The 23,735-nt window shown below is 41.1% G+C and overlaps 1 protein-coding gene across 6 annotated transcripts in view; it reads right to left on the bottom strand.

The window, feature by feature from the left end:
* ASPHD2 (aspartate beta-hydroxylase domain containing 2) overlaps nt 1-23,735 on the bottom strand; it is a 298,911-nt gene that overhangs the window by 131,131 nt on the left and 144,045 nt on the right. For all 6 annotated transcript variants that reach the window (XM_085633505.1, XM_085633509.1, XM_085633511.1 and 3 more), the window contains exon 3: nt 11,643-12,777. In XM_085633505.1, the coding sequence (XP_085489631.1) occupies nt 11,643-12,525 (883 nt within the window). In that variant the 5' untranslated portion in view covers nt 12,526-12,777. The remainder of the gene's footprint in view (nt 1-11,642; nt 12,778-23,735) is intronic.

The following is a 23,735-nucleotide window of genomic DNA, read 5'->3' as shown; positions in this document are numbered from 1 at the left end:
TCATAGTTTGGCCCTTTTTATCAAGGTTATACTAAGTTCATGTAGCACTTTATTGAATCGCTTTTGCACGGTTTTATGACAGTGTGATTTTTACTTTTTTATTTGAAAAATTGTAGTCATTTTTAACATCCTATTCATGTATAGTTTCCATTGAAACAAAAATAAAGAATATTGCATAATGTCCAAAGACTGCCTTGACAAGCACTGGAGTTTTGTCAAGCTTTCATTAAATCAATATTTTGCAGTGGATATGATGGTGCAGGTCACGTCGCTACTTCCAAAAACTGAAACCACCATGAATGCAAATAGGGTGAGGCATACAAACATTGCAATCAATTACCACACTTCTTTATTTTCCACTTCTTCCCTTCTCATTTCTTTCCCAACTGTCTCATTGTATTTCTTTCAACAGATGCTTCAGAAGTAAGGTGGATACTTTATGTGAGAGCATCTTGGGTACACCTGGGGAGTCTTGTTGAACAATACAGGGCCAGACTCTGAATCAACGCAGAAGCTCAAAGCACAACATTTTGCCCATTACTAGTCTTGATCTATAAAGGACTTTTAGAGAAGGCACCCACGTCTTTACAGTTTTCTTTTTGGTTGCTCTGTGTGTATCTGAGAGAGAGAAAGAAAGAGGGAGCATGCCAGATTCTGGGTTTTGTCTATAATGTAATGGAATGTGGAGTGGAGAAGGGGAGAGATATTTTTGGGACTTGTAATTTGTAACTTGTTGGACAGCAAGCATTTAGCAGCCTTACTCAGCACACATGTAGGAATGAACAACTTATGTACCTTTGTTAATGCTCTTCCTGGTAGACTTAATCTAACTGCAGATTCCTCACCTTTTGAATATTATCCAGGCATCAGACTGGATCTGGAAAATCTTCAGTAGTACCTCTGCAAGCTAGCAGGTAGCACTGGCAGCTCTGCATCGGCATTGCTCTGTGCTGGATGTGGGGTGCGTTGGCCTATACAGTTGCTTTCTTGATACTTCTGCACCCGCAGATGTGGAGCCGACCAAATTGGTTGTGACCAGTGTGCAGATTCCTAAATTGGGGTCTTTTTAAGTGAGAGTATGGGTTCACGGACAAGGAGGTGGGAATCTGAGATGAGGAATCAGAGTCTCTACCAGAAAAGAGTGCTACCAAAGGTAAGTAACTTATTTTTGTGTTAGAGACATAACCACAGAGTCCTCACCTTTTGACTAGATATCCAAGGAATGCCACCTAGGTGATGAGTCTGTGAAATCAGTCAATCTAAGAAGTCCTGAAGGACCAAGCAAGTAAACTGCCCTTCCCAGACAAATGGATCGTCCAGGCAATAGTAAAAATAATAATACTGAAAACTGGCCAAGGCAGGGATAACAACCGTGACCCTGATAGGATGACCTTGCAAGCCCTCAACAGGCTTTTTGGCCATTATGTAGCAAATCATGATGCAGAGTACGATCCAGCGTGACCTTGCCTTTCTTTACCCCAGTGAACCCGATAAAGAACTATACATCCACTCAGCCTCCATTTATAGGCAAGAGGTAGCAGTTAAGAGCTCTTTTCGGATCCAACTGGTAAAGTCTCTTCTCCTCCTTAAAAGGGTGAAATGGAAGATAAAAACACCGGAAGGGTGATGTTCTGACCAACATTAAATGGAGTCACTACCTTCGGAAAGAAGGAGGCGAGTCTGGAGAATCAGCTTGTCTGGCTAGGACTTGGTATAGAACAGTTTAACAGAAAGGGTCTGCAACTCATTGATCCCATGCACTCATATTATACCGACAATCACTGCCTTGAGGGTGAGGAGCCTGCGAAAACAACTGTGAAGGTGCGCAAAGGGCGTACACCTGATACCCGAAGAAGGTGAGAGAAGTTTTAAATCCCTCTGGGGATTAACCAAGAAAGAAGGGGGAGGCATGATATGTTGGAACCCTTTGAGGAAACTCATCACAGTGGGTGATTTAAATTATGATGGAGTGTCCTCCAACCATAAGTAGCCGAAAGAGCCAGCAGGTACCTAGTGCTTAATTTGGAAGAAAAGAAGTGCCCGGCCCTTGTCAGCAGGCCACTGCAGCTTGCACCACCCATTGGTCCCACTAGCGCTGCCAGAGACAGTACTATCACTACTAGCCATCGCACTAATAGAAGTGTGACAATTCAGACTTTAAATATGCATTAAAATAACTAATACATGTCACCCAAATTATACTTATAACTTTGGGTGGCTGGTATTAGTGATTTTAATTTAAATTTAATTATTAGCCAACGGCAAAAAAAAAACAGAGTCACCATGTGGCAGGCTGTCTTAAGAGCCTGTGTTGACAAAGTGCTGGTGCCGAGCACCGGAAACCACTGCCTCAAATTAAGCACTGCGGAGGGAGTGGGACGAAGCACAGAACAATTTTTTTTTTAAACACTTATCTGGAGTGGCCGCCCCACCGGCCGTCCTGCTGCTGCCTCTCCTGCGTCCTCCGTCAACTTCCTGCAGACTCCAGGCAATAGGAAGCCCCCGGCAGACAGGCTCCCCTGAGCCAATCACAACCCTGCAATGCAGTGTCATAATTGGTCTGAGCACCGTGGATCGGCGCTCTGAATGGAACAGGGAGCCTGTGCATGTTCCTAACCAGGTTGTGTAATGCAGCCTACTAGAACATGCAAAGTGCGCATGAACGGAATGGTCGGTCCAAGAGGGCCAAACAGATCATACGCACGTTGGGAGTGCACAGCACTCCTTCCCTGCTCTGGCCAGCCCAACCCTGCCACAAAGCCACTGACAACTATAGGAAAAATAACATGCTAATAAGGATAGTTATTATCATGGTATTTTTCCTTTTGTCGAGAGGAGCCACCACTGGTAGGTTTTGCAGATTTGGGTGAAGAACCCAGTCTGGCTGCTGGAACAGAAGATCCTCCCGAAGATCAACACACAACAAGAAGAGAAGGCCTTTGAATAATTAGTTTATCACAGTCTTCGTCTGGGGAAATCTCATGAGGTTTGTTTTTAATGTTGCCCTCACCCACTACTTAGTGGCATGCTTAATCATAGGGACGCTTCTACCCCCTGCTGCAGGCCAACATACAGGGTAGAGCACAACATTTTTTTTGTTGAAAAAACATACTCTTGGGATCCATTTTTGCAGAGGCAGTAATTCAGTTAAAACTATCTAGGAGGGTACCCTCTCTATTACTTTATTCCTGGGTCCTTCCTAAGGAAAGGGTTCTGTCGCTGACCCATTTGAGAACCCTCAACCACCACTGTATATCTTGTACAGTCTCTTCCAAAATGTGGACCAGATAGCAAAAATCACCCTGATGCTATGCCCACTGGAACTTCAGATTCTACTGCAGAGCCCGCACAAGCCATTTGGTGTACTTGACCAGTAGGATGCAAGTAGCCATTTAACACAGCAGCCTCAGAGTCATCCCTCGCTGAGATCCAGGATAGAGGTTGAAACATCAGGATCATAGTCTTAATGTCCTGGACACTCCACTCTGGAGGATAGGTACGAAACTGCACTGTGTCATGATTGCCTCTTACAAAAGGGAGCGTCTGTGAAGGAGTCAGGTCTAGCTTCAGCACATTGATAGTGAACCCCAACAATGTGATTACGTTTGCCGTAGTCTGAAGATGGATGATGATTATGAGGTCCAACCTGCCTTCAGCCGCCAGCCATCGAGATAGGGGGAAGATTGGAACCCCGACCTCTGAATATAAGCGTCAACCAACGCCATCACTTTTGTGAACATCAAAGGGGCACTGGTGAAGCCAACGGGGAGCTCGGTGAACTGAAAATGCACCAGGCCCACAGTGAAACACAAGTAGCGTCTGTGGGCCTGTAGAATGGGGATATGGAAATAAGAGTACTGCAGGTCCAACACCACCATCCCAGTCTCCAGGATCAATAACAGTCAAGACCTGTCCAAAGTGAGCCTCTTAAATTTGTCCTTCCGTACGAAGGCTTTGCAAAGACAGAGATCCAGGATGGTATGACGCCAGTCTCTTTATTTCAACACCAGAAAGTAGCATGAATATCAACCACAGCCCACTTCTGGCATTGGGACCCTCTGTTTGGCTCCTTTGGCAAAATAGCCTGCACTTACTTCTGCAACAAGGACAGGTAGTCCTCCGTCATCTGTTCTTGTGAAGGTGGAAGATGTGACAATGTCTCAAGGAATGGTAGGGAGTAACCCTGCAACACAATTTGCAAGACCTTTGCCTTAAGTTATCACCTGCCACCCTGACAGAAAATGTTGAGTTCTGTCTCTAAGAGGGTGGATGCTTGCAGACAAGGGCATGCCAAAGAGGCTTTGGGGCGGCAGCTGGAGGAGTTTGAGACTGGGCTGCACACTGCCTTTGTTGTCCACGTGGTTGGTGGATGAAAGAACTGGTTGGGACATTGTCATCTGGGTGTTGCACCAGCTGGTGTTACCACCAATAGTGAAAGCAACTACCATGGTCATGGAGGGGGCAAAACCGATGTTGTGGCTACCATGGGGGAGCAGAAACATCCAGGGAGTGTGCATTGGGCCCGTTGTTTTTGAAGCACTCCAGGACTGAATCTGATTTGACCCCAAAAAGACAGGAACCAGAAAAAGGCATGTCAACAAGGCTTGCCTGAACGTCCCTGGAAAACCCAGTGGAATGCAGCCAGATACACTGAAGAGCCACACTGATTCCATTGGCTCACCTAAGCGAGTTGGTGTGTCCAACCTGAAGGGGATTGTGAACTTGGCCGCATCACGGCCAGTGCTTAATTTGTAATAAAATATGTGCCTGGGCCCCCGTCAGGAGGACACTGCAGCTTTAATCACCCATTGCCCCTGCCTGTGCTGCCAACGACAATACCTACACATCTATAACCATAACACTCCTACGAGTGTGATAACAACACAGACTATTCCAGGCCCCCAAACCTATAACAGTGGCTTGGGCGGCCGTAATGAATCGCTTTTAATGTATATTGAATTAATTAACACCTGTTGTTCTTCTCATCCCTAAATTAGAGACAGAGCCACCATGTGGCAGACAGGCATTAGTGCCGGTGTTCACAATTAAGTGCTGGTGCCGAACATGGAAACCACTGGCTCAAATTAGGCAATGATCAAGGCCATCCTGAGTAGCCTGTGAAAAGATAACGCAAGCTTCCTCTGAACCATGGTAGAACCTGGCCAGAGTCCTATTAAGCATGAACGTAGAGGCTCAAGAGACCGCTGGTGTTAAATGAACGAAAGAGCCAAAATAGTGGCAGGAAAGACTTTCTCCACAGGTCTCTATTCATTTAGACTCCCTGCCAGCAGCAGAGTTAGGGAACAAATTTGGATGGATTTTGTTTGCTGAGGCCTGTACAACTAGGCTCTCAGAAATAGGGCGCTGGGTGAAAAAATGTGTATCACCCGAGCAGGTCGCTGGCACCTGGAAACCAGCCAATTGACAGGGAGTGCCTAAACAGGGTTTGACCCAGGTGCCTGAAAGCATATCTGTAAGAGCCTCATTATAGGGGAGAAGGGGCTCAGAACTTGTGTGGCCGAGTTGAACCACCTCCATTAAAACACTGGTCTTTACTTCCTGAATAGAAAGCTGAAGATCTAAGACCTCTGCTAACCTCCACACGACCTTGATGAAAGGAGCGCTTTCTTTAACTTTAAGGCCTGAAGTGAAACCAATCCAGTATCTGGCGAGGTATCCAGACCACTGACATTCTGAAGGTCCCCATACCACTTATCCTCCAGATAGAATTGGGCAACATCGTCCCCAAGCCCATAGCCACCATTGTCTGAGAATTTGCCAAACAAGTTATGTAGGGACCTAAGCCCTGCTGGAGGGCAAAGGCACCGTATCACAGTCAAAAGTTAGGCTAAACTGCTCCAGCGCAGTCAAACCCGCACGTTGCCTTCGTTGAAGTTGGGGCGGTGATGTCTCGGAGTTGGAGAGCACTAAAAGTTGGTCATCATTGTCCAGAGTTGACGGCGCTGTCATTGGTGGATTGCGTTTCAGAGTGGGTTGTGGTGCTGGAGGTACAGAATTCGGTCCAGAGCCCTGAGACCCAATGGCGGACCTGCTGCCAGAAGTCCAGTTAGGAGGCCCTGCTGCTCCTTGGGGCCCACAGGTGTGCCAGATAGAACCAGTAACATGCCGAAAAGCCGCAGCATGGCTTCACAGAATTCCTTAATTTGCTGTGATGTCACCATCCGCCCCTGGAAATTCCGACTGCCACAAAGCAGGAGTCAGAATTGACTCCAAAGTAGAGTGTCTTTGGGAGTGTGCCCTGGAGGCACAATGACACCCTTGCACCATCTTGGGAGATCTACAGTGGCAGGACGGAAGTTCTTTGGACTTCGACTGATCTTGGCTTGGGGCCTTGCGGTGCTTTGCCTTAAAGAGCTTCGCTTTCTGGTCCCGAATGGCCTTGCACTGCAACAAGGCACAATAACTGCAGGCTTTGAGTTGTGGTTCGATCATAGGCACCACAGGCAAACCACAACTGGGTCAGTCACAGTCATCTGTTTGCAAAATTCACAACAGGGTTTGAACATTGTAGATCTGGGAGATGACATAGTCCCTAGAACGTGGCTTCAGAATGTTTAAGAAATTTTCTCCATGAGACCAGGTGTAGCTCCGGATCCGCGTCTGGTGGTGCGGAAAGAAAGGAACTGATGTCAGCACACATGGGTGGCTCCTATGTTGGCCTGTGCACGTCACATCCGGCATGGAGTGACTTCACAGTGGACTTCTTTGTGCCACCTGCTGGCACACAGGGGTACAGGAGAAGATTTACAGGATCCAGTCTGAGCTGGGAGAGTATTCAAAAGGTTATGAATCTGCAGTTAAAAGTCTCCATCAGAAAAAAGGCAACACAAGATGAAGAACAAAGAATGAAAAACGAAATGCTACAATTTGCTATAATATGATGTGGAAACAGGCACATATGATAAGCATTAACTCTGTAAAGAAGGACTCACAACAACAATGATGTTTTCAGTGCATGAGATAAAACATCCAAATGGCAGCTTGGCGACAATTTACTGATGAGGGTCTCTGCTTGCCAGATTAAATGATGTAGCTATGGACTTTTACCTCAGCGCTATTTTATACAACTTCTGAAACCGTAATTTAATGCACTGGGATTCTATAAAACTGTGCCTTAAGGACCGCTACTCAGAAAATACGATTGTTATCAGCAGCCGACACTTTAGGGCACTAGGACTTAGGCTATCTCAATAAATCTCTGACGTCTGAACGTCTCTTCCCAGCCGTGTGTGAAGATGCAGAAAGTGATGGATCTAGCCGCCTTTATCACACATCAGAAGATAACATTCAAAGCCTCCCGTTTCCACTTTGCGGACAAATGATCTGAACTCAAATGGATCGCCAAGGAGAAGCGGTGACATTCATCAAACCGCTGTAGGACAAGCGCCACCTCATTCCACTGCAAATCATCTGCTAAGATAACAGGAGCCAATCCCTGACAATTGCCTTCGCTGACACAATAATAAATAGCACTATGAGCTACATAGAAAGAAAACCCAAAACATTCCAATTTTGGATGCGGCCCTTTCAACCATAAGAGCGCAGAGATACTGATGCTCCATTCGATGTTAACGGCAAACTGAGTGCAGATCACCTGGTACATAGGTTAGGCATAGGCTTGAATACGACTTAACAATTTCATGCCAATCAGCTTTAGGTGATATTTACAAATGTGAAGAGTGGGGCCAAAGACAAGATGCTGGATCCACATACCTAGTTTATAGGACCTCTTTTGCAAAAGTCAAATAAAATCAAAACAAATCAGCCCTCCCCTCAAAGTCGAAAACACACCACAACAATGTGTTTTATTTATATATAACATTTAATATCGGCTGTTTTGAAGTGATGCAAATGACAGATCGTAATTATACTCAATTTTATGGCATCTATATGTTTCTGGTACCCCACATTGGACGGAGGGGAAAAGGTTGTACGTCTTTGTCAGTTCTGGTCACTTAAACCACTGCAATACCCCCAAATCAGCTTCTCATGGTTGCCACATGCTTCCAAATTAGAGATCAAAGTGCCCAGAGGTTTCTACAGTGGCACGTCTGGTGCTTAAGAAATTTGCAGTTCATATCAAATTGTCAAACATGACAATTTAATTTGTTCTTCTTTCTATGTACACAACAATGTACTGGAACAGATCCACCTGTTACAAAGAAGGGTATTTCCGGATCCTACATCTGGTAAGGTGGAGTATGCCTGACCCAGTAACAAACCCTAGAAACACACACATTTCTCTGGCTCGTCAAGTACAGAGGTGAATAAACAATAGGGACTTATAGGACGCAGTTTCCCTATGTAAAATTTCTTATTATCAGATCATCCTTCAGACGATGAGAGATATTATCTCCATGGCTTTAACATTTAGGATTTGTACCGAATACCTATTAGGCAGTAAATGCATTTTGCATCACAAGCAAGAAACACTGACAGAGACCGATGGCACTTTAAGATTCCTTCCCCAGCATTTGACCCATATGTTATTGTAAAAGAGGTGAAAGGAGTTCAAGGTGAACTTTCTAGGAGTCTGAGACATTGCCAAAAAACAAAACATTGCTTCAACACCCTGAGCACTAGGAGAAACACTAGCCCAAAGAAAATGCATCCATTTGTGAGAACACTACAGAGACCTGTTAAGTTGTGTAAAAGCCTCAAGAATAAACCAGATGCTCTAAGCACACCATACAAACTATTTGACTTCTCAAAAACTTTTTCCCATGAAACATAACTCGGTGATGGGAGGAACGCATGCAAAAAGTCTCAGCCACTGGCAATCACTCGGAGGCAACATTCCAGTCCATTCGTTTTCACCCGCTATTCTACTACAGAGAGAGACCAGCTAGATGCAAATCAGCCTGGGTCCTGCTGCAATAGAAGTAGTGCAGCATGAACTGCCAAACCATGTCCCAACTGAACGGGAACACAAGCAACTTGAGAATGGTTTCAGGCTACTTACATTTCATCAGTAAGGTACAGCTCGAGTTCCATGGCACAGGCATAGGACTGTCTAGAGTGGCATAGTAGGTGAAAAAAGATGGCCTGGAATGTGGTCCAGAGCTTCCAACAGTGGTTGAGATTAAGTCAAACATTCCTTCCATCACTATGTTGCAGCAGGTGTCCTACAGGTCCCTTGACCAGGGTGCCACAGGTCTCAAGCTATAGCTCACGGACAAGGTCTAAGTAGGCTAAAACCAGTCTGGGGTTACTTGTGCAATCTTCTGGAGGGGGCCTGGCACTTTGGACTGAACGGTTCCTTTTGGAGTAGAACTAGGACTGATTTGCATATGGCTGATCTCAGACGTGAGTGGCATAATGGATGAGAGTGAAAAAGGAAGGTCTGAAATGCAGTCCAGAGTCCTCGCCAGTGGCTGAAACTCATCTCAGCATTCCTTCCATCACTAATTTTGAGGTTTATGTTTGCAGCCGATACCTCTTTGCCCTCGAACAGTAACCAAATCATGTTGATGTTCAACTGCAAACAACAAGCTTTGCGCTAGACTCAATAAACTTCAAATTTGTTTGCGGTAGCTCTCTCCTTAGATGAAAGCCAACTTGCTGAACATCAATGCCAAGCAGAAAGGAATTCTACTAGTGAGAAGTCACAGTGATAACTGATCCAGGTACTTCTAGTTCTAGTTATAAGCACTGAGCCACAACTTTTAAGAATGATAAGAGACTAAGGGGCATATCAACAAGGGCCAAGCGGAGATAAAACTATCGCCCTATTTACAAGTGGGTGCTAACATGCATTAGCGCATGTTAGCACCCGTTTTCCCAACGCCTCACTTTGTATCTCTAATGAGATGCAAACTGGGCGTCACTGGGCAGTACTGCTTGTAAATTATCGCTGATGTGCACATCGCGATATTTACAAGGAGGCCCATGCATTTTAGCAGATGTTAGATTTTGGCGAAAACCACGGTTTTCGCCAAAAACTGACGTCTGCTAAAATTCTGACTTACCTATACTTTACATTGGGGTGGATTATGCTGATACGACCACAGGGTTGTATCAGCAAGGTTATTGCAGTTTTCCATGGAACATCGCTGTTCCATGGCAAACACCGCTATCGCTGGAACATTTATCGCCATTGCGCTATGCGTTGTTAATACAGTGCTAGCATGGCGATAATTTCCAGCGATAAAAAATCTCACGCTAAGCGCGGCCAGCGATAATTATCGCTGCCACTTGATAATATGCTTAGTACCATGGAGATAAGGGGAGACAAACCAGCCCCAGGGAACGAGGGTTAACATAAGGTTTCAGGATCATTACATTGTGATACCCTATCTTCCCTTCCTCTGGCCTTCTGGATTAATGAGGCCAAAATATGTGACATGCAAAATTACTACTCAACATAGACTACTGGAGAGCTGGCGCAAACAATGTATGTGCCTGATTTTGGTATCACTGTGCTCTCTCTGAACGTGGGCCTAAATAGCATTTTATACATCCAGCTTCTGTAACTTAAAGAGACTTAAAAGACTTGCTGCTATCACTTGACAGTGTACATGAAGTCATTTTTTGTCACCCTGCCACGGATTGCCTCACAGTCACACTATCTACCACTGTATACAAGCTTTACTATGTAAACAATCTTCTTAGGAGAGTTCCTACACATCTAGTGCTTCACTCTAATTAGTACAGTAGACCCACACCTATTGGCTTTGTCAACGATTAATTGGAAGGAGGTTCATGTTCTTCTTTTACCCAATAAAATGCTGTTCAGTAGTATAAACTTCTAATTCTTTACTAATTTCCACCATTTTAAAATCTATTTTCATGCAGTTATTCTTGATGCATTTTTAAGTAGCCACTCTGTGGAAGAATTAGTCCAGGGACAGAGTACTGCTAACTTATATTATGAGGTATTTTGATATGTAATCTATCAATTAGGCACCATTAAAGATCCATGATGGAAGGGGCGGGGGTCACATAAATTAGCCAAACAAGGTGGTTTGCATTTCACAATGATTACACAAAAAATTAACAAAAAGGGTATTGCCATCTTTGGGTTTTAATAATGTGGATGAGCTCAAGTATAAGGTTAAACTTACCAACAACTGTAGCACTAAGTACTGGTTTTTGAGCAGTAAGAACTAACCCAGACTCTGGGTAAAAACTACACGTATTTGCGCGTGAAACAGGAAAGTGTTATTACTTGATTCACAAATCCATTTGAGCTTATTCCCGATTTATTTTCTCTTTAACGGACTTTATTTTTAACATAAATCTGCTATTTTTCCAAATCCATTTGGGGCATATTTCTTGGGGGGGGGGAGGTTTTTATTTTGTTAAACTGGGTATCCTTTGTGCCAAATTTTATACTTGGCAGAAGAAAGTCACCTCACCCAACAATGACATTTGTCTTCCCCGCTAACCCGGTCAATACCTTCTCATAGGCTGATGACTCCTAAATGTGTCATCAGTCATTCTGCTTCTTCATCCCCAAAATACCTAAAACTGTTCACCACTGGATGCAGTAGGCCTACTATTTGAATCTGAATGCCTGTGTGGTCACACGTACAGCATGCATTGCCACAATGAACTTTGGACAAGTTAAGCAATAGAAAATAAACTTTCAAGTAAGAATAGTAATACACTTTGGTACCTACCTAAGTGGCATCGAATTCTAATGTTTGTGGGGCCATAGTGCTCTGTTATTACTGCTCCGGGGCTCAGCACAGATATGCAAGCATTTCCAAAGACATTGTTCCCAATAAAGGTGCGAAGGCTGCCGAGTAAACGGTACGTCCGTGGGCATTTCCGGCAGTTGCTGGGAATGCAGACCCCCTGATTCACGAAATAAAAGGTGAACCACTCTCCTCGGGGGGTGCTGTTCATCTTCCATCCCTGCGGAAGGCTGCAGTTGGAGAACGACTTGTAGAGGGTCTCAAAGTCACTCAGGATGGTCTGGAAGTTCCTTTCCAGTAATTCCACGTCGTGCTTTTGTGCTTCTCGGGAAAAATATGGCGTCGTGGGTAAGTCAGGCAAGAAAAAGACTTCCGGCTTCTGTATGGACGGACGGCTGTTTAGGTACCTCCCTTGTTCTCGAATGCCCTTGTGGATTCTGCCCATGCCCGACCAGGAGTACCTCTTGGCGTATTCCTGCAAATTGTGATAGAGTTTCTGGTTAAGTCCCTCATTGTGGGTACACCGTACACACTCGGGCGAATGGCAGTACGCGTAGCCGTTCTGAAGCCCGTTGACGTCAGAGCTCTGCATGATGGAATTCACAGTGACGTAAGTACGTGGTTGCTCCCGCCCAATGTGATAACAGTACCACACAAACAGCACCAAAAGGCAAGCAACAGTAGAAAGTGCAATGGTGTCGCAATCGCGAAACAAGTGTATGCCCGTGGCGATCAGGTCGCGAAGTCCGTCCAGTGACCAGCTCCCCTCCATCAGCCACTCCGCTGACATTTTTGGGCAGCTGTTGTTAGGTGAGTACAAGGCAAAGCGATTAGTCCTCAAGTTTCTCAAAGGCACCCACACCATGCAGGTTAGTACGGATGGGTAGGCGGATACTCGAAGCAGAAAAGCATGATTCTGCGCGTCGCTTTAAAAGGTCTAAGCATTGCATGAGGAACGGGCAAGTCTTTTGTGTTCACACTTAAACCCCTCTGAGTGCATCTGACCATAGTGATTTCCGTGGGCTGCTTCTCTTCGCGGCTCAGCAGTGTGTCATCTGGGTGGTCCCGGCTGCTTCCCCCTGGTTAGTCATTTCAAAGTGCAGCTGAGAGGCAGAATCTGAAACGAACAAGCGTCACAAATAATTATATTTTTTCTGTTCTTTTTTTTTCTCCTTGCTTTTCCCGCGTCAGAAATAGAACATGCTTTGGGTGAAAACCAGTGTACATTACAGGAAGATCACATCACACAAGATAAAGGAATATAGGACTAATTATCACAGTTTAGAATCCATTAGATCTTTTTCCATTAAATATTTGAACAGTTTCCCATAACTACGTCTTGTTACCAATATATTTCTCAATGTAAGCGATGCCTTTTCCGTTTTGTATTAAATTACAAAAAATAAAATGAAATTAAGAAATAAAGTATATTCAATAACATGCTTTTACACTAAAGCACACAGACAACTGTCAGTACGATGTAGATTATGGTATAATATCAGATTACAAATTCATTAATTCATTACCTGAGATATAAAACAGTGAAGTAATTGAAATGTGCTAGGTAAAGCAATGAAGAAAAGGCAGTTTTTTTTATACCGCTTGGTGCTAGAGAAGGGAGGGGGCAGAGAGAAGCAGACAGAAGTGGCATTCCAGAGCTTAGGGCACCAAGAGGAAAGGATTTGACCTACACAGGGACTTAAAGAGGGGAACTGAAAAAGTGGAACTTTTGAGAAGTAAAGTGGGCAAAACATAATTTAGATCTGAAAAAAGGCTACAACATCAGGCGAAAGTAGGCCATTAAGGTTAGAAACCAAGACAAGATCCTGGAACAAAATGATAACAGTCAAAGTGAACGCAGGCGGCAATAAATGTGAAGTGAGAATCTCTGAGTTTGCAAGATAGAGTCTAGGTAGTCAGGAGCTGATGGCCATCAAGGACAGTTAAGAACTGCGTTATGAAGAAAAGGAAGACATTGGTTTCAAATGACAAAATATATCAAAGGTATCAATGTTATCAGCAAGTGAGTAAAGTCTAGATGGGGAAAAGGAAGAGTCCCAGCAGCGTGCCCTCGAGAACACCATTCAGGAAAAGAAAGAAATGGGAGGCAGTGTTAAACTAAGAAACAGCGTATATAGAGAACCAGAGTAGGAAAGAAAGAGAAGCCTCTTTAAAAGAAGGGTGATAACAGCCAAAAAGGGGGTGGGGGATCTACCCTCATTCTCGTTATGCAATTCCAAATATCTTTTCAGAGAGGATACATCCATGAATCACTCACATTGTGTAACGGTGCTTGAATGCCAACAAATGTATATATCCCAGTTCTGAAGCTCTGACTAATATTTGTCAATATGGGATTGGTCCCGTCAGCCAATGAGATTTGAAAATTATTATTCTTTTTTTTCTTTTCACACTATCTGCGGATCCGATCTCCAAACAATCTATGCAGCAAACATTATGCTTTTAATGGCAAACTAAGTTAATCAACCAGAGAGAAACTGTTACCTAAACAATTCGAAACTTTTACCCTACAAGGATATTGGACTACACGCTAAAAGAAATATAAAGATGAGCATAACAAGGGTTCATGTGAAAAATATCTAGGAACGTCCCCACTCTACAGTTTGGCAAAGTGAAATAATAAAACTGAGCCTCAGTTTGTTATCTGCCTTATAAAGATTACCTGCTGACATGGCAAGAAAACTTGACCAAACCCCATTGGTTGGCCAAAATAAAAACCACTTGACCAGGGTATGGTTATTTTCTGGCTAGAGCCTTGGCTCACTGTCTAACTTGACAACTAGATGGGATCAATAAGGATAGCACAAGTCTCTAGATGACACACCTTTCAGCAGGGACAGTTCATTAAACCAGGTCAGTTCACCCTTTGGAGCGGAGTGAGCTCCATTAAAATGTAATTGACTATTTTGTTTACAAGTGAACACTCTATGTCTAGTGTGCAATCATATGCCAGTACGATTTTGTATGCCATTCATGCAAAAATAAAATGGCTGCCTGGAGTCAAATAAGCATCATGGGGACTTACTCATCTTTTCCCACAAGAAAACACCGATTTCCACAGAACTCTATATTAGAAGTCAACTTCACTGACTCATCCAACAGATATCTTTATCCATATTACTTAAGTCAGTGTTCTCTGAACTTTTTGCGGTAATTAACTAACAAATACTTTCTTTTGTTAACTTGGTTTGAACCTTGCATTTAATAGGCTTCTAACTCAGGGTTTTCTAATGTAGGTCCAGAAAGGCCAGATCCCTGCCAGAATTTCAGCACAAACAGACCACGACAAACGATCCATTTATATTTATATAAATCCATTATTCCATATTAAGAACTAGGCTTGTTTTTTGGAGATTTTGAGACCTTCCACCCCACCCCACACCTCCCAGAGAGTAAGTATTGAGCTCAGGCCAAAATATCTAAAGGAAAAATGAGGTAATTTAAAGAGACCTTGCACTTCACCCTGTGGAGTATTTCTGAAAGGGTAATGTAGGAGATGTAAAGACAAAATTTCCAAAAACATGGTGGCACAACTCTGCCATCCCACAATGTTTCCTTTGTTCCTGAAGTTACCCCTGCATTTTTCTTTTTGATCAGTTTTAAAGGCCCCTAATCCCTAGGAGCTCGCCAAATTGCAGATGTGTGCACCTCGGGTTCACACAAGTGGGTGGCCCTTATGCACATAACCCTTCATTGGCCACTCTTCCATATAGTGTCACGGAGAACACGTGGCCCTTTCTGCTAACGTCCCGATTAGTGACAGCTGATTATGGCTTTTGAGGTCTTTTAGTGCCTAGTGCCAACAGCAAAGTTTACCTTCAGATGCTTTGGAAGACTGGGAATTCTTCCTGTTTACTTTTTTTTTTAAACAAATACAGCATTTGTAAATATTATTTACAGTCTACACTGACAAGCATTTGCAAACATCAGCATGAGTGAGTTTCGATGAAGGGATTCTCAAACGTTACCTGTGCATGATACATTAATATTACCCATAACTATTTGTGTATATTTACTTTGATGCAAGAATGGTATTTAGAAGATAAAGCCACAGGCTGCCCGCAGAGTATAACTGATCATTCATGTCCTAATGCTCTATCTTTGGGTAGCTACCTGCCTAGTGGGAATCCAGTTTCCTATAAAAGTAGCCGCCCATAGGCTTACCTGTACCCTGTACGCAGGCAGGAACATCTGCTTTGCATTCTAGAGAGATGAATTACTAGAACTCCTCCCTGAGGAAGGAAAGACTGAGCCATCCTGCTTGCCAGTGCATTCGAATTTTAAGTGTGTAATAGACATTAACAGAACGTGGGCATCTGTCGGATTTCCTAATTTTTAAATTATAAACTGGAGCTGTCCCAGAGCTCACTAATCTCTTGAACTTGACCTGTGGGTAGTGCTTAATTTGAGCCGGTGGTTCTGGCGTTGGGCATGGCACTTAATTGTAGGGAAACTTTATGAAAGCTGCCACATGGTGGCCCTGTATGTGTAATTTAATGATGACCAGAACAACCGTTCATTCAGTCAACATTCTTTATTTCGCAGTGTTTCCAATGCATATAAAGTACATAAAAAATATCTCCAATAAAAATATTTAAAAATATCATATAAAATGCTTCGTGAGACAGAATTACAATCACCATGAGATTATAAAGTGCATTGTACCCACGATTTTAAACACAGTCGTCTCACTTTTATCTTTCGCTCTCCCATTCATTCATGGCCCTTCTGCTAGTCAGGGAAGACCATAAGAATGATGCCGTTGTATAACAGAAAAAAGGATTAGACAGTTGTTTTATAAAATAAAGCGCCGGACGGCATGGTTTGAAATGGAGTTTATACAGAAGGGGGAAAATGTACCTTTTTCTATCTAAGTCATAAATTCTACAAACAAACAATATGTGCAGATCGGACTGGGCTGACGTTTTATCACGCGGGTAAACTTGCAGGTCATTTAGCGAATAAGTATTTTTGGGAAAGCCCATCATTAGAGGTATAAAATTCAAACGGAATCTAACCAGGATAAAACGATGTTGAGGATTAGACACAGATACAAGACATGATTTGCTAGCCTCAGTGGGAAGGGGGCACAAGAGGTACAATTTACAGAGATTTTATCACGACTCGCTTCCACTCAGTCTCTTACAGACTTCTCTTGGAAGATTTGTTTGATTATTTCTTTGAACATGGATCTACAGCTGGATGGATTAACATATAGGTCTGTTAAACCCAAACTTCCTAGGGTTTCTTTAACATGGTGCAACAAGGTAATCTTCTGTTCAAAATATTTTATTGAATTTATGATAAGGCAATAGACCAAACAAAAAACAGCACCATTGAGGTACATTGAAATTTACAATATTACATTATATTAATACCTGTACCTAAACAATGAAAATTGCAGTATAATAGGAACTAAAAAAATAGAAAATAAAAGGGGGTGGGCGTCGGGAATCAATAGCTATTTTAACACGTATATAACAACAGAGCCGTGTAGTAAACTCCAACAAACTATACTCATTATAGAATATAAACTCTTAATAATATAATGCTATATTTATCGATTGGTTTCCAGAAAGACTGATAAGTAGATGTGTTATGAACAACACCCAACATAGTTAGATCAGCTCCTTTTCTAGTAAAAATTATCCATGACCACCATGATTGAATTAATAATGACACATTTTTCCAATTGGCAGTAATTGATTTTAGAGCAAGAAGTCAAAGGGCTTGTTATTTGAATCTGACAGTTTTGTTGATAGTAATATCAATTTACAAATCAACATATTAAATTAAAGCTTATCTGATAAATTGAATATTTTTATAACATTCCAACCCTCTTCACCAAAAATATCGACAATATTACATTCAAAAAGCATATATCTTAATGAAACTGTAACCAACTTACAACTACAACTAACAATTAGATGAATTTAGTAGTTTTGCATTGAACATTTTTAATGGAGTCCATAAACAATTAAATACTATGATTGAATTAGTTTGATATAAAGATACAGATATGCATCCAGAGACACCATTTATTCATATTTTCTTCCATACATCTTGAGAAAAAGATAAATTGAATCCATTATTCCAAAAGGAAGAGATAAAATGAATGTTATTCTTGTCAAAACTATTCAATTGTTTATAATACATCGACAAAGTGTGAGATGAAGTGGCTATTGTTTGAATTTACGTTTCTAAATCAGATATGTTTACCATTGGAAAATTGTTGTGAAATGAGTCTAGAATGGCGTTACATAATAATTTGTATTTAGAAATATCTGGCGGAAGCAGGGTAAACTTTTGTTGCAGTTCTTCAAAGGATAAAAAAGTATTATTATGATATACATCTTTTAAATAAAAAAATACCTGCATTTATCCAAAATTGTATGTTTTGATTAAGTTTTATAACAGGATTATACCATAAGGACATATTCAAAGTGTGAGAGATAGATGATTGAAAGAGAGAATCTAAATCCTGCAATATTAATTTTGTAGATGTTAGTAATGCCGATCGACGTAATAGGGAGTTAGAAGAAGACATAGTAAGTAATATAGGTAGTGGAAAGTGTGAAATCAAACTGTTCTCAATGAGAAGCCAAGAAGGTGTACAGTTAAACTCTGTATTGGTGCTTTGTTTTAAAATAAATGCTTTATGATAATTAAAGAAATCTGGTAAACCAAACCCCATTACATTTTGCAATTTTCAATTTTCTAAACCCCATACGTGGAGTATTTCTATTCCAAATACATTTATTTCAATATTAAAGTGTCTAAAGACTTATAGAACTTAAGGGGAAATTGAGTAGGTATCATAAACAAAAGATAAAATATATGTTTGGAGCAATAACCATTTTAACAAGTCAAATTCCCCCCACCAAGATAAATGTAAAGCAGACCACTTGTGAATTTTGTCTTTGATATGACTAAGAATATATTCACAGTTCAAATTAATCGATTGTTTAATGGTATGAGAGAACAGGATACCAAGATATTAGAGTTTTTCCTTTTGCCATATTATTCCATTGTTGGGAAGCATATCAGGGGATCAGTGTATATTTAAAGGAAATAATTCAGTCTTGTTAGTGTTTAGAGTTTGACCTGAAATCTGGGAATATGTTTGAATTAGATTTAATGAGGGGGGGAGGGAATAGAAGAATCAGGATATCTAATATACAACAAAATATAATCAGCATAGGCTGAAGTTTTAATAGCAACATTATTGAGAGTGATACCTTTTATTTCTATGCAGTGTCTGATGGCGATGACCAGAGGTTCAAAATACAACCTTGATTAATTAAAGAGATAGACCAGTAATTTGAAACAGTTGTATATTTGTTAAGTTTTGGAAGGACAGTATTCGAAGCTTCAGAAAAGGATCCTGCAGTAGAACCTGAAATACTAAAGTGAGAAAATAAGTTAAGTAAATGAGGTATCAGATAAGGAGAAAATTATTTTTAAAATTCATAAGGTATACCATCCGGTCCTGTTGATATACCCGGTTTAAAATATTTATTAGCTAAATTAATTCCTTCTTATGTGGTTGGTACATCCAATTTTTCTCTCACTGACTGGGTAATTTTAAGTAAGCCACAGTGTTACAAAAAATTATAAATACTAAACATATCCTTGACTGGGGGATTACTATATAACTTTGAACAGTAGGCCAAAACTTCATTAACAATTTCTCCGTGAGATACTTGCAGTTTAACATTTAAGCGATGAATTGCATTATTTGGATTTTATTTTTTTTAATACGCAAATAATTTGCTAAAAGTCGTCCAGATCTATTGGCTTGAAAACAAAATTTAGCCTTATTGTTTGAAATTTGTACACCAGTTCTTCTGCATAACAAAAAGTTAAACTTGTATCCAAATTTCTGTAATTCCATGTTGTATTCATTGTCATTAGATGAAATAAGGAGTTGTTCATATTTTGCTATTTGTTTTTCTAATTCTTTAAGTTTTGCGTTAAAAGCTTTGTTTTCATGTGCTATAATGGATATAGTTACCCCTCTGACATATGCCTTAAATGCATCCCAATGGTTTACAAGAGAAGTAGAACCTTCTGGATTGAAAGAGAAATTATCACAAAATGCTGAAAAGAGTGTGGGTTTATTATTGCCATTAAGAACCACATTTCTATTCATTCGCCAGCGAGAGTGGGATTTTTGGGTAGCGCAGAGTTGTAAAACACCTGAAATGAGAGTATGGTCAGAAATATCAATATTGTGAATTGTAGGATCAGAAAATGATTGAATTAATGAGTGGGAAATTAACAATAAATCAATTCAAGAGTAAGAATAATGAAGGTTGGAGAAATAAACAGTTTCTCTTTTGGGTGATGTAGATGCCAAATATCTACCAATCTGGTTGATTTTAAAAAGGATTTTAAAATGAAAAAAAGCATTAGGTGGATGATATTTAGTTTGACAATATTTATCCAATAGGGGGGTCACAAATTAAATTAAAGTCAACACCAATAATAAGTGAAGCATTACTTATTTTAATCACTTCAGAAGTGAAGATAGACCAATAATTAGGGTCATCATTGGTTGGACCATAAATATTAATTATATGAAAAATGGTAGTATCAATTTGAATTTTTGCTATAATATATAACGACCTTCTGTATCTGAACATTTAGATAGTATTTGAATGTTTCATTTTTTTGTAAAAGGATAGCAACACCGTTGTTAAATAATATTACCCACACATCAATTATTTATATATGATAAAAGCGTATTATCTATAGGAGTTTTGTGAAGCAAGCAGATGTCAGCTTTATATCTGGCTAAATAATTTACAACTTTAGTTCTTTTAACAGAGTGTCATAATCCTTTAACATTAAACAAGACCATTTTAATTCTTTTAATATTATCCATAAACAGACAAAAAAAGAAGATAGAAAAGAGAAAGATAAAGGAGAGCTTAATGGATTAAAGAGCAGCTCCAGAAGAAGATGATAGTGAAAAAGGAGAAACAAGGACTAACATAAAAAAGACAACATAGAAACATGAATAGTATTTTAGAATCGCACACATGCATATGCAAGATTGACCTACCTAGATATAGCCCTCATGAAGAATATCGGTAAATAGGCTTAGAATGATAATACTCAAATGCATGAATTAAGCAGAAGTGCTACTCGTTTCAATGGATAGCAGAGAATGCTGCTTTAAAAAAGCAAGAAGATCCTCAGGGCCTTGAAAAGATTTTGAGATATCATCCTTCCAAATTCTAATAATAGATTGATCAAACAGACCACATGTAAAGCCACAGCTTCTCAGTCGAGGTCTAAGGTCAGAGAATTCTCTACCAATTTTAATTGTTTCCTTGTCGAAGTCCTGATGTATAAAAATGTTTTTGCCATTAACCATCAAAGTTGGAATCTCTCTTGCAGCTATTCGGATGTAACAGATGATGGTGACAGAGGACTTTAAAAATCACCTGACGTGGTTTAACATTGCTTGGGTTGCGTTGAGAAGGAATTCTATGTGGTTTATCAATTTCACATTTTTCTGGGAACTTTGACTTTAAAAGACCAGGTAACAAAGTTTCAAAGTAAAGCCTACAATCACTACCTTCAACACCGTCTGGTAAATGAATGATGCGCAAATCATACTGCCTATTAAGACTTTCTCATTCAAGTAATAGAGTATTCCAAGGCTCAATTTTTTCAGTGAGAGGCAACATACTGTAAATGTTTGCTTTATTATCCTGGATTTTTATGGAATTGTCGGATACTTTCATTGAAAGACTAGCCATGTCCTTTCAAATATTTTTAACCGCTAACATTTTTTATCTGTATTAGAGCGTATAGCTTGTAATTCTTCAAATAAAGTAACTAAAGAATGCTCATTTGTATTCACAATTGTTGACTTTACTGGTGGAGGAGAAATTGTTTTCTTACGTTTGTTAGCTGTATTATGCACATTCTTTCATTCCATATTAATATCTTCCTTGCAAAACTTTGTATAAAGGAGGTTAAACTCACTTTAAATGCAATGAAAATAGACTGGAAATCACCACGTGCTAAAGACTGTGCATCAGCTAAAACCAGCTGTGGGTGTGGTTTAGGCCTCAGCCTCACCCTTTACCCGAGATGTCTCCGTCCTCCTGACAGGAAACTCCAGCAGAACTCCTCAGGGCAGCTTGGTAGAAGGCACAGCACGATCAAAAGCCTTTCAACCAGAACAGAAAGGCACAAAAACGACCTCACCAGAAAGCGCTGGCTGTAGAAATGCAGATAAGACCCCTGGAACATGTAAGAGAGCCCTAAAAACTGCTTTAAAACCCTCAAAAATCCAGACAATACCGATAGAATTATCGGAAGGCGGCCATCTTGTTTAGCACGCTCACGCGACTCCAACAACAAGGTAATCTTATGTACATTGTCTAGGGCCAGGCAGTCCCTGATGATATTTTGGGTCAGACTAACCGTGTCTCTCTTCCAGATCGAGTGCCAAAGCAAAATAGGTGCAAGTCTCACAATATCCAAAATATATGTGGCCTCTAGCTCAGTGTGACAAATACAATTTGCACAATTACGTGGAAGTGCTAACAACCTTTTATAAAAACCCTCCTCTTTTCTTTGTAGAGGATCAGTTGCCGCTACTCCCACACCCCCGCCCCATATGATGCTACAGCAAATATTTTGCGGCATACACCTTTTTTATTACATCAATCCTCTTAGACCTCAGCTTCTTAACAAAGTTAAAAATAACCATTACACTTCTTTCCATGGCTAGGGCTCTGTTATCCACCATGTTTTACTATGTGTGTTTTCTGTCAAACACTACCTCCAGATAGGTAAAGGTGTCCACCACTGCCAGTCTATGAGACTCTACGTGAAATGCTGGTAATCTTTTGGTACGTGTCCCTGCCACCAGTATAAAAGATTTGGCTTCATTAACACAAAGGTCCAGACCTGTCAAAAAATCTGAATAAGCCACTAGAAGTTTCTGCAACCCCACCCCAGTTCTTGCAACTAATACAGCATCATCTGCGTAAAGCAGTATTGGAATAGGTGCTGCGTTGAAGATAGGTACACCTTTCGTGGCTTCACTCACGGCTGCCTGCACCCTACTAATGCATATGGAAAATAAAAAGGGAGCAAAAAAGCAGGTCTTTCTTACACACCGTTTTATCTTAATATGCCTAGTGCATTCTCCATCCCTGCCATAGCGAACGCATGCAGTAGCTTGGGCATACATCTGACGAACAAAAAGAGTTATCTTTGCATCAATGCCCATCTCTTCCATGATAGCCCATAGTTTGGTGTGGGAAACATACCCAAAAGCTGCTGATAAGTCCACAAAGGCCATAAAGAATTAATACGGTTTTGCCAGTGTATATTTTACTATAGGAGAACTTAGATTAAGACATTGGTCTGTTGTCCCGTTTCCTTCTTGGAAACCGTATTGTGCTGGTGTTAAGATATTCCTCTCTGTAGCCAAATCCTCTAATCTGTTCAGCAAGAGTCGTTCAATAAATTTTACTGTAATATCTAGAAGGGAGAGAGGTCTATAATTGAGGATTCGATTTAGCCCCCTTTTTATAGATGGGAATTATTGTCGTGGTATTCCATGAGGCTGGTGGGCCCTTAGTTACAAATGGGGTCCACATCTCTTGATGTGCTAGGAAGAAATCTTTCAGGAGCCCATCTGGGCCTAGTGCCTTAAGGGGCTACATTGCGCCAAGCCTAATCTCACCTCTGCTAAATCAAAGGCCAAGTTCGCTATAGGGATAACTGTCGGGAGCTGAATGAAGGTTCTATGGGCGCATCGGGATCCCAAAACAATTTGTTCAAAGTGAGCCACCCATTTATCCTCAGAAACGTGGGTGTCAAAGGTAGGATCGGAGTCATCTTTGAGAAATGGGGCATTAATCACTCTCTAGAAATCGCTAGAATCTTTTGAGACCACTGTGAGTGACCGATTCTCCTGCGCTTCCTCCCGCAGGCCCCTAATTCTTGCTTTCCGTGCCTCTCCATATGCTATACACAAGGCCTTCACCAGTTTTTGACCTCTTGGGCTAGTTCTGAGGGCAC

The sequence above is a fragment of the Triturus cristatus genome, chromosome 11 (assembly GCF_964204655.1).
Source record: "Triturus cristatus chromosome 11, aTriCri1.1, whole genome shotgun sequence".
NCBI lineage: Eukaryota > Metazoa > Chordata > Amphibia > Caudata > Salamandridae > Triturus > Triturus cristatus.
The sequence above is the reverse complement of the archived record's forward strand: the minus strand, read 5'-3'. Positions and strand labels throughout refer to the sequence as shown.